Consider the following 11,479-nt stretch of genomic DNA (forward strand, 5'->3'; position numbering starts at 1 on the left):
GACTGTATGGAAAATAGTACTCAAGCAAGACTGTATGGAAAATAGTACCCGAGCAAGACTGTATGGAAAATAGTACACAAGCAAGACTGTATGGAAAATAGTACCCAAATGGAAAAAAGTACTGAAGCAAGACTGTATAGAAAATAGTACCCAATCAAGACTGTATGGAAAATAGTACTCAAGCAAGACTGTATGGAAAATAGTACCCAAGCAAGACTGTATGGAAAATAGTACCCATGAAGACTGTATGGAAAATAGTAATCAAGCAAGACTGAATGGAAAAGAGCTCAATACAGTATTAATCTCTCATTTCATCAAAAATAGTGTAAAAAGCTTAATGTACTTTAGTTCACAAAGTAGTATAAATTAGTAATTAAATCCGAAAACAAATATTAATGAATTATTAACCGTTCAGAAATTGTTTGATTTTTTTTCTGTCGTCTTTTTTTCAAAAATCTGCATTATGTAATAATATTGAACTTTTAAAGAAAAAAAATATTTTCAAATGTGCAGCCACCTGAAAACCAAACAAATTTAAATGTTTAAAAAGATTAAAAAGGTTGTTGCTCGTAGGTCGGAACCTTTGTGTTGAGTATCGCTAATCTTGATTGCATGATATCTCGATATCCAATGCGGGCACTTTTAAGTTTTAAAATAAATGCTTGATTTCTCAACAAATCATCCGTGCAGGTTATGACCACCATTGGATATCAAAAGGGTCTGGAGATCAATGCTTAATCTCCAGATTAACAATACAATAGTTCTGACTCCAGAGGTCGGAATCTTGTTCGGAGTATCGTTAATCTTGAACCCTTGATCTTGTTTTTCTATGTGGGCACTTTTAACATGAAGGGTCACTTGAAATTCCGCTTATAGTTCATTAACGCGCATATTTCTATGTTTGAAATGTATCTAGGTGTTGATGTGAGTGCAGGTTTACCCATCCAGCCGCTAGCCATGCAGATCCTGGATAGTTTGTCCGTTCACAGCAAGATGTCTCTACTGCATCATATTGTTACTCATATTCTCAAACTGGTAATATACTCCCACCATTAAGTGACTGTTAAAGGACAATTTCTAGGTCGTCTTTGAAATTTGCGGCATTCATTCTTATAGTTGGTTTTACACGTACAATTCTTGAAGCAATAATCATTCTTGTGTAAGTAGTTAGATGAATAAATGTCGGTAAATAGTTCAAAGATCAAATACGATAGTTTTTAGTTCCTAGATAACAATTTATCACTTTAAATCTTGTAGTTTTAAAGTTGTTAATGTCAATTTTAATGACCATGACCATGATAATAATAATAATAATGATAATGATAATGATAATGATAATAATAATAATAATAATAATAATAATACTAGGCTGGTGCTAAGTCTGTAACCTGTATATCTCCTGGTATGGTTGAGACGTATACCCGTCTCCTTGTCTACTCTGAGCTGGAGTCCCTGGGTATTAAAGGATTCATGAGCCAACTCCTTCCCAAGGTTGTACTTTTTCTTTCATTAAGTAGAGATATCCTTATTTTTATGGCTGATAATTGAGTGCCGGAGAGAACAGTGGACCAAATTTAAAACGCCCCTTCCTTTATAAAGGCTGACAATTATCTGTCTGGAAACCTGAGGTCATAATTACTGTGTATTCTTGAGTATTAGTTCTTGTCAAATTTCAGGTATAAAAATAAGGATATCTACGTCATTATCAATTAGACAACGGTTTGTTGTTAATCGAACATGTCACTCTATAAATGCAAGATCACTTGAAATTTTGTCTAAAGTCCCTTTAAAGGAATTTTTCGTATATTTAAAAATACTTCAAACACCTGAGATGAGGAACACAACTAATTCTATATTTGATGTTTTTAAATGCACAATAGAGAGAGAGGAAATCTTCGAGTAGTAAATAAGCTTAGTCATAAACGAATAAAAAGTTAATAAAGCATTCATACTTTTATTTCTTTAAAAAAACGCGAAATAGTTATGAGCTAAATAGGGGAGATTTCGGGAATCAAAGTAATCTTGTGGATAATTTTCTTAATTTTGCGTACAGTTAGAATTGTATAAGAACACGTTGGGTTCTTCTAAATACCCCCCCCCCCCNTGTTAAGATAGATAGTCAGGAGAGGTTGTTCTTTTTTCAGAATCACATAATCACATTTTTTCAGAAACAATCGCATGCTTATCATAATTTTTTTCTCTCCAGGTTTTTGGTTTGCAAGCTTGGTCTTTTTTGTATACTCTACTAGAGATATTCAGCTATAGGGTTCATCACGTACAGGTTGGTTTTTAACGTTTGAGGTGTGTAACTATTTTCTTGAAAATAAATGTTTTCTGACCCAATCCACTTTTGAAAATTTTGATGTATTTAGGCTCACTATAGATTAAATCTACTGACCAGTTTGCACAGTATGTCCAACCATGCTCCCAACCAGGCACAGCTGAATCTTATGCTGGAGAGCTCTGCGCTCAGGTTAGATATTAAATATATTGCGGCATTATATCTCACTTGTGCTTCTACAGAGCGTCCCATATCATATTAGATTATCTCCAATCTTTAACGACAAAATAAACCCTTAATACTCGAAAAACTTATCATTTTCCGCAAGCAAATTCTTATATAAGCCTTATGTTATTTTTCAAAATGATTCATTCTAATTAAGTTTTCTGAATAGTCCCTAAAATCGCAATTTAGACCTGTTGACGGTCTAATATGATGTGGGACACCCTGTATAATCTGTACATTGTGTTTTTGTGTGAAGATTATAGAACAGAATACAAAACCAAAAGATTAAAATTAGCCGATTAAAGGTGCAGCAATTGGATACTATTCAGGCAGTAATAGTAAACCAGCATATACTCTACATGGAGAATCAGAGGAATTAAATAGAATGGTAAGGTATAGTGCTTGGATATTATTCAGGCAGTAATAGTAAACCAGTATATACTCTGCATGGAGAATCAGAGGAATTAAATAGAATGGTAAGGTATATATAGTGCTTGGATATTATTCAGGCAATAATAGTAAACCAGTATATACTCTGCATGGGGAATCAGAGGAATTAAATAGAATGGTAAGGTATAGTGCTTGGTTACTGTTCAGGCAATTATAGTAAACCAGCATAAACTCTGCATGGAGAATCAGAGGAATTGAATAGAATGGTAAGGTATAGTGCTTGGATACTATTCAGGCAATTATAGTAAACCAGCATATACTCTACATGGAGAATCAGAGGAATTGAATAGAATTGTAAGCTATAGCGCTTGGATACTATTCATGCAGTAATAGTAAACCAGCATATACTTTACATGGAGAATCAGAGGAATTAAATAGAATTGTAAGCTATAGAGCTTGGATACTATTCATGCAGTAATAGTAAACCAGCATATACTCTCAGAGGAATTAAATAGAATGGTAAGGTTTATTGCTTGGATACTATTCAGGCAGTAAAAGTAAACCAGCATATACTCTAAAAGGAGAATCAGAGGAATTAAATAGAATGGTAAGATATAGTGCTTGGATACTATTCAGGCAGTAATAGTAAACCAGCATATACTCTACATGGAGAATCAGAGGAATTAAATAGAATGGTAAGGTATAGTGCTTGGATACTATTCAGGCAGTAAAAGTAAACCAGCATATACTCTGCATGGGGAATCAGAGGAATTAAATAGAATGGTAAGGTTTAGTGCTTGGATACTATTCAGGCAGTAATAGTAAACCAGTATATCCTCTACATGGAGAATCAGAGGAATTAAATAGAATGGTAAGGTATAGTGCTTAAATACTAGGCAGCAGTGCTTAGGATCCGGATCCGTTGGATCAGCAACATATTGGCTTTCTGAATTTGAATCCGCCTAATATGCGGTTCCATGGATCCGGATCTAAAGGGCATAATACTTGCCACAAATTATTTTTTTTTAAATTAGTGATTATTAAAGTGGATAGGTCAATTGGCCATGTTTTAAAGAAAGTATATTTTTAAATCCCTAAAAATTTCTAAAATTAAAACAGAAGAATGAAGTTTTATACAAAGATAAAAAAAAACATTTTGAAGATTTTCAGAAATACCTTAGATGATAACTTTTAAAATGATATATCTAATTGAAATCGGGAAACGCATTCTCTCAGTATCAATAATCCTAACCTCCCCTTTACACCCTTGAATTTTGATCACTGAAATAGTTTGAGTTTAATTTGAACCGAATCCGTCCATTCAAAAGTTTTCATCTATCAAAAACTTAGTTTTAATGCCGTTATTTCAGGTGATTTTAACGCTGGCTCGAACTATCCATATTGGTGGACTGGAGAGCAATGGATCAAGTTGGTTAAGGGAGGTGGTGGGAGGGATTATGCAGAGTACTCCACACTCCTGGCCCTCTCACACTCAGAAGTACTTTCCGCAGGTTAGCGATACAGTGGGACACCAAAAAAATGTAGTATTTTTTATGTATTAACATTTTTCTAACAAAAATCAGCAAATAATGCTTACGGATATTTCTCATCCCTCTTAATTTTTGTTTTTGCCTTGATAGAGTGGATGAATATTAATTAACTAGGGTTTTAGGGCTCTTTGCGCCCATCTTCTATTTCAACTTTGAATTGTGGCTTTATCTGTGAGCATCTTCTCTTTGTACAGTATAAAACAAAAACAAAACAAAGGTTGCGAATTTCATAATGTTTGTTCGCGCATTTTCAAAATTTTACAAAAATAAAAAACTTTTGAACACTTTTTAAAATTTTGGTCATTCATAAACCTTCCCTGGGGTCACGTGAGGTCCCACACAAAATTTGGGCCCGATTTAAAAACTGAAAAGTACTTATTTCAAGCTTTAGTTTATAAGGAGAAATTGGCAAATTGCTGGAAAAAATTTTCATGGAAAGCTTGCAACCTTTGAATCACTGTGGTCTGTGTTCAAGAAAGCATGAACAAATGAACTTGGCAATTTTTCGGAGGTGTCGAAAATTTGTTATCGAGAATTTTCACAAAAAATGGTATGATTAAAGTTAAAGGCTAAAGAAGTATGATTATAAATGATTATTAATGTATTATGATTTTCCTATAAAAGTCGACCCACTCAACTTAGAATTTTTTAACCAATTGCTAAGAACATTCCTGTGGTTCCAAGGAGTTCCCCAATTAAAATTTCAGACAAATCGGTCAAATGTTCATTAGTTTCTATCGGACATACATTCAGACAAACAGAGATAACTACTAAAGCTATTCGCTCATATATATTTTTTGTATATTTATATATGTTAGCGAATGGGCTGAACATTTTTGAGGTAACCCATGGGTGCCCAGGGAGTAACAGTAACATAGGATAAAAAAATTTCGAAATTTTTTTTCTTCAAAAATCGAAATTTTTTATTCGACGTTTTTTTCACCGATAACGCCGGGTACTTCAGCTAGTTTTATACAATGTAACAAAAGAATAAATGTTAAAAAGTATATATTCAGCCTTTGATTGAGTTGATGAATGAGTATCCCTCCATGAAAGAGCAGAGTGCCCAGCTTAAGAAGAATGTGGATGAAGATTGGAGTTATTGGAACTCCCTGTCCGGAGATACTGATAAAATTAATCATTTTACACAACAGGTATTATTATTATTGTTTGGATTTTTTAATTAAATATTTTTTTTTTGCCAAATTGTTTTTGGTAGAGTGCCGATTTCTTTTTCGCGCTCCCACTGTTCCAGAAAATCTTAAAGGGTCTTCTTCATAACTGTAGTTGTATTTTTTAATGGTATGTCTGATTCACAACGGCTTTACACCTTTTGCTTGTTCAAGGATGTTTAAAGGGTTTAATTGATAAGTACGTCTACAGTCTCTTTAACAATTTGATAATTATAATTCCAGGGTGTGACACCGACATTCCTCTGTCTGATTTGGAAAATGATTTTTGAGTCTGAAGATTCAACTGGAATAGCTCCGGTCGCCTACAAGGTAAATTCAAGAATTTTGACTGCTTTGCGCCCCTTTTCCTGCGCGGACCTTTTTTATTGAGGCTGGTTGTGTTAGGGATTCAGCCTCAACAAAACAGAAGCCGAATTTAAAGAATTTAAGTCGCGGTTTAAATTTAAGCCGCGGCTCAAATTTTGTTGGTTCCACTTAAATTTGTATTAAATTTTCAAGATTTAAGCCGGCGCTCAATTGAAACCGTTTTTGGGGATTTTAGACGTGGCTTAAATTCAAACGTACAAAACCTACCAAGCTTTCCTTGGAAACTAAGTATTCCCGACCTAACCTAACAAGCTAAGAACATTCCCGTTCTACCTAGTTCCCGATTGAAATTTGAGAAAAATCGGTCTAGGGGTTTCTGAGGTATGATCGGACAAACAAACAGACAGACAAGCAGAGATATATATAGAAGATATAGTAAATGAAATATGTTTTGATCGGACACACAAACTAACTGACAAACAGAGATTACTACTTCTTTTTTTATAATATTTATTAAAAATGCATCACAACAATGTTTTTCGCTCATCCAACATCTAAAAAAGTAAATGTTATTAAAATAAACAAATATAACTATTGCGAAGACGGAAATTAAACCATTTTACAACTCTGGAACCGGTTTTAATAAATTTGAGAGAGGTAACTGAACTACCTACGGCCAGTTCAACTACTATTCAAGTGCTCACTTGACTTGATAGGTCGAGGACCACCTACTTTGATGTCAGTTATATTACTGAGAGTACTTGTTATCCAACTAAGGTCTGCTCCAGGGAAGGTCAAGGACCATCCCTCCCTCAGGGCCTCTATAAATAGGGTGGTTCAGGTGGTTCGTTTTTCATTTTTTTCCCTATATTTTCTTTTATAGTCTAAATTTGTCATAATAAAAGTGAAGGAAATGTTTTCTAAGTCTTATGTTTCGTCCTTTAAGTATGTCAATTTTGACCCAGAAACTATCCAAATACGATGCAAAAACGAACCTGCTGTAACAATCGTTTTTTAACTTTTTTCCTAATTTTTATTTTTTAGAATAAAGATATTGCCAAGTTTAATAAAAGCAAACTTTATCATTTTAAATCTTGGAAGTTTTATTGAATTGTTTCTAAAAACTATCCAACACGATTAACAACACTATCTATAAATAGAGCCTAAGCATTTTATTTCTTAAATGTTACCATTGTCCCCAAGATTTTTAATATACTGAACCCTTTAAACTGTTTCCCGCGTTTTTAGAAAACAGCTGTTTTCTGCAAGACAATGGCTGAGATGTGTTTCTATCTAAACGAAACAAAGATAGCTGTCATCTATATTTGTAAAATTGCAATGTCTGTCTGATTGGTAATTGTTCGATCATAACTAATAAACGCCTTGACCAATTTGCCTCTAATTTTGATTTAGGAACTTCATAAAACCACAGGAATGTTCTTAGATCGGTTTAAAGTTTCTAAGTTAAGTCATATATAGATTAATGGCATACTTTTTTTTAAGAATTTTTCAAAATTAAGTTGAAAATCCCTTAGGTTTAAACCTTAAAGTTGAATCAAAAGTTTTCATTTGTTTTCTTATTTATCAAACATAATTTTATAATAATACAAGCTTGAGAACCCAGCTTTGTCTGGAAACAAATCAACCCACTCAACTTGTAAACCAAGTCTCAGGTTAAGAACATTCCAGTGGTTCTAAATAAAATTTGGGGCAAATCGGTCAATGTGTTTCATTAGTTATGATCAGTCTTACAAACAAACAGATTACTATAAATTCTTGATATAAACCACAAAAGTTTTTTTTTACATTTTTACCTTTAGCTCTTGTTTGATCTCCACAGAAGAGTAAACCTAGTTTCCCCCTGGATTGGCATCCATTCTTTACCTAAAATAAAAGTATAGCCCTAGAGCATAAAGAGACTGTTAATGTAATTTCAACATACCCTCCTGATAAAGACTTAAATTATACATAAGTCACAAAAAGATTAAAAAAAGAAATCTTTAAAACAAATTTAAGATTTTCGTTTTAGGTTTTTCTTACATTTTATAATCCAAAGCATCTTAACATCCTTTTTCTGCAAAAATTTAATCTAACATATGTCTTTGCAAATAAAATAAAATATATGGAAATATCACAAAAATTTTTTTTGAATAATGCGTCTCATATATTTTGATAAAAAATATGGAGAGGCATGTCCTATTCACAGCGGTACCCTTAAAAGCTTTGCATGATTAAGAATGAAAGAGTATTTTTCTCTTGAAAATTATTTTTTACTTCCAATTGCACGTTCTCTATAAATGTGACTTGTGGCTTTCTTGCTACTGAAAGAAAGGGTAAATTGTAAGAATTAAACCCTTTTTCACGCTATAAAAACAATTAAAACTTCCACATTATTGATTAGATAAAGATTTTAAGGATACTGTTGTGAATTAGCCCTATTTCATTGAAATCACATTAACAGTCTCTTTAATAATAATGTATTTACCTTTTCAATTGCATCAACAACATGGGGTTCGGTAGGGGTTGCTTTTGGGAGCACCCCAAGGGAAATAGAAAGATCGCAGGGTCCTAGGCATCATTTAAATTAATTAATTAATCTTTTTTCTTGTTTCGTACATTTTGATGGTAATGACAAATTTTGCGGATTTACTTTTTTTTCCAAATTCGATCTAAAAGGGTTGACCGACCATAGACCGTCTCTGGAGGATCATGTGAGATGACACCGGTTCAGACCTTTTGAAGTTAATTGGATACAAATAAACAAACGTTGCATCGCACATTGATATGTAGGATGATATGATTATGTTCTGTTTACCTACGAAGGCTCCATCTAGTCCATCAACATCCAAAATGTCATTTATGTTATCAACTGCCTCTTGGGTTTCAATCATAGCAAATACCTATCATATAAACATGTCAATTTAATCTTCTATTTGAGTCCTAGTCACATGTTACTTTTATAGTAATTGTTCACTTATAAACAAACGTTGCATCGCACATTGATATGTAGGATGATATGATTATGTTCTGTTTACCTACGAAGGCTCCATCTAGTCCATCAACATCCAAAAAAATGGCTGAGATGTGTTTCTATCTAAACGAAACAAAGATAGCTGTCATCTATATTTGTAAAATAGCAATGTCTGTCTGATTGGTATTTGTTCGATCATAACTCATAAACTCTTTGACCAATTTTCCTCTAATTTTGATTTAGGAACTCCGTAAAACCACGGGAATGTTCTTCGATTGGTTTAAAGGTTCAAGGTTTAGTTGGTAGACTTCTAAAAGGAAAGTTTAATTTCCAGGCAATGCTAGTCTTTAAAAAATTCATAGATTTAAAGGATATTTTTTCATTCATTGAAGGCATACTTTTTTAAGAATCTTTCAAAATTAAGGTGAAAATTCCTTTGGTCTAAACTTTAAAGTTGATTCAAAAGTTTTCATTTGTTTGCTTCATTATCAAACAGAATTTTATAATAACACAAGCTTGAGAACCCAGCTTTGTCTGGAAACAAATCAACCCACTCAACTTGTAAACCAAGGTTCAGGTTAAGAACATTCCAGTGCAGTGGTTCTAAATAAAATTTGAGGCAAATCGGTCAATGTGTTTATTAGTTATGATCAGTCTTACAAACAAACAGATTACTATAGATTCTTGATATAAACCACAAAAGTTTTTTTTTACATTTTTACCTTTAGCTCTTGACACATTGATATATAGGATAATATAATTATTTTCTGTTTACCTACGAAGACTCCGTCTAGTCCATCAACATCCAAAATTTCATTAATGTTATCAACTGCCTCTTGGGTTTCAATCATAGCAAATACCTATCATATAAACATGTCAATTTAATCTTCTATTTGAGTCCTAGTCACGTGTTACTTTTATAGTAAACGTTCACTTATAAAAATGGGACCAACTTGCCTTTACAAGCAAATTAGCTTGAGTGGTATCTGGGTTAGCCAAAGCTCTAGATGGGCCCCAAGATCTAACCCCCATCGGAGGATATCTAAATAATTATGTAATTATAGAATTTAAAGGCCCTTTGCAACATATCTTCTAGCAGTAATTTTAGATCTATAATGTTGGTTTCAATCCACCATTTTTCTTTGTGCATCAGGAAACATAGAAATTTCGCACATTTTCCAGATTTAATTTTGGTTTATACACGTCAGGATATGTTAAATATAATATTATTAATGGATAGAACATTGGGGAGAGTGCTGTTTAGAAAATTAAACTTTGGAAGTTGGCACTTGAAAGATTTTTTTACTTGGGGAATGTCCTTAAAAATGTGTCACTTGGGAAAATATCTTTAGAAATTGTCACTTGGGGAATGTCCTTTAAAATGTGTCACTTGGAAAAGTACCTTTTGACATAGTCACTTGGGAAAGTACCTATAGAAATTGTTGACTGGGAAAGTATCTTTAGAAATTGTCACTTGGGAAAGAATCTTTAGAAATTGTCACTTGGGAAAGTATCATTAGAAATTGTTACTTGGGAAAGTATCTTTAGAAATTGTTAATTGGAAAAGTACCTTTAGAATTTGTTACTTGGAAAAGTATCTTTAAAACTTGTGACATGGGAAAGTACCTTTGAAAATTGTTACTTGGGAAAGTATCTTTTGAAAATTGTTACTTGGGAAAGTATCTCTAGAAATTGTTACTTGGAAAAGTACCTTTAGAAATTGTTACTTGGGAAAGTATCTTTAGAAATTGTCACTTGAGAAAGTACCTTTGGAAATTGTTACTTGGGAAAGTACCTTTGGAAATTGTTACTTGGGAAAGTACCTTTGGAAATTGTTACTTGGGAAAGTACCTTTGGAAATTTCTACTTGGGAAAATGTCAAACATTTCCTACCTTGAGTTTATTACCAATAGTTTTGCATCTTCTGCATTGATTATCATTGGGGCCACGATACCTTAGAAATATAGAAAAAAACATCATCAATAAAAATTTGAAATTTAAGATTTTAAAGAAAAAGAAATGCACATAAATTTAAACTTCAAGATTAAAGTTCGGCGTTACTAATAATCTAATTTTATTTTGCTTATTTTACGAAATTCATTAACCATTATTTGAAAGGATTTTTTTCACACTTTTTAAAAGTTTTTTTTCATTTTACCAAATGCTCCGGCATCCAGTGCTCTCTGTACCAAGCCTGGATTGTTGTCTGCTACTCGAACCTGAAAAGAAATGTAACATTTTAGGCTTTGGTTTTTTAGCTAGCTATTTAGACGACTTTCCCCTTCGTACATAACCAACAATAATTATTTTAGACTTGTGAAATTTGTTTATTTTAATTGGAGGATTTAAAGAAAATAAGTATAAACCTTAAAAGGGATATTTTAAAAACCACATCTAATTCGTATTTTTAAGTCAATGACGTTATTTTTTTACATTTTTCGTTTAAGTTAATTTAATTAATTTTGAAGAATGTAAGATAATAAGATGTAAGATAATTAGATGTAAGATAATTAGATGTAAGATAACTAGATGTAAGATAATTAGATGTAAGATAATTAGATGT

The 11,479-nt window shown here is 32.6% G+C and overlaps 2 protein-coding genes across 2 annotated transcripts in view; one reads left to right on the plus strand and one right to left on the minus strand.

Moving 5' to 3' along the window:
* Positions 1-11,479, plus strand: part of LOC111714096 (mediator of RNA polymerase II transcription subunit 23-like) — a 35,276-nt gene that overhangs the window by 9,894 nt on the left and 13,903 nt on the right. The window contains exons 14-21 of the mRNA XM_023489135.1: positions 877-1,035; positions 1,369-1,491; positions 2,207-2,281; positions 2,373-2,526; positions 3,709-3,767; positions 4,267-4,407; positions 5,463-5,600; positions 5,862-5,948. Of these exons, the coding sequence (XP_023344903.1) occupies positions 877-1,035; positions 1,369-1,491; positions 2,207-2,281; positions 2,373-2,526; positions 3,709-3,767; positions 4,267-4,407; positions 5,463-5,600; positions 5,862-5,948 (936 nt within the window). The remainder of the gene's footprint in view (positions 1-876; positions 1,036-1,368; positions 1,492-2,206; positions 2,282-2,372; positions 2,527-3,708; positions 3,768-4,266; positions 4,408-5,462; positions 5,601-5,861; positions 5,949-11,479) is intronic.
* LOC111714094 (4-hydroxy-2-oxo-heptane-1,7-dioate aldolase) overlaps positions 6,432-11,479 on the minus strand; it is a 7,638-nt gene continuing 2,590 nt past the window's right edge. The window contains exons 3-10 of the mRNA XM_023489133.1: positions 11,075-11,135; positions 10,810-10,870; positions 9,874-9,958; positions 9,692-9,776; positions 8,431-8,513; positions 7,760-7,829; positions 6,650-6,766; positions 6,432-6,499 (exon numbers count right to left, since the gene is read on the minus strand). Of these exons, the coding sequence (XP_023344901.1) occupies positions 6,489-6,499; positions 6,650-6,766; positions 7,760-7,829; positions 8,431-8,513; positions 9,692-9,776; positions 9,874-9,958; positions 10,810-10,870; positions 11,075-11,135 (573 nt within the window). The 3' untranslated portion in view covers positions 6,432-6,488. The remainder of the gene's footprint in view (positions 6,500-6,649; positions 6,767-7,759; positions 7,830-8,430; positions 8,514-9,691; positions 9,777-9,873; positions 9,959-10,809; positions 10,871-11,074; positions 11,136-11,479) is intronic.

The sequence above is a fragment of the Eurytemora carolleeae genome, unplaced genomic scaffold (assembly GCF_000591075.1).
Source record: "Eurytemora carolleeae unplaced genomic scaffold, Eaff_2.0 scaffold1437, whole genome shotgun sequence".
NCBI lineage: Eukaryota > Metazoa > Arthropoda > Copepoda > Calanoida > Temoridae > Eurytemora > Eurytemora carolleeae.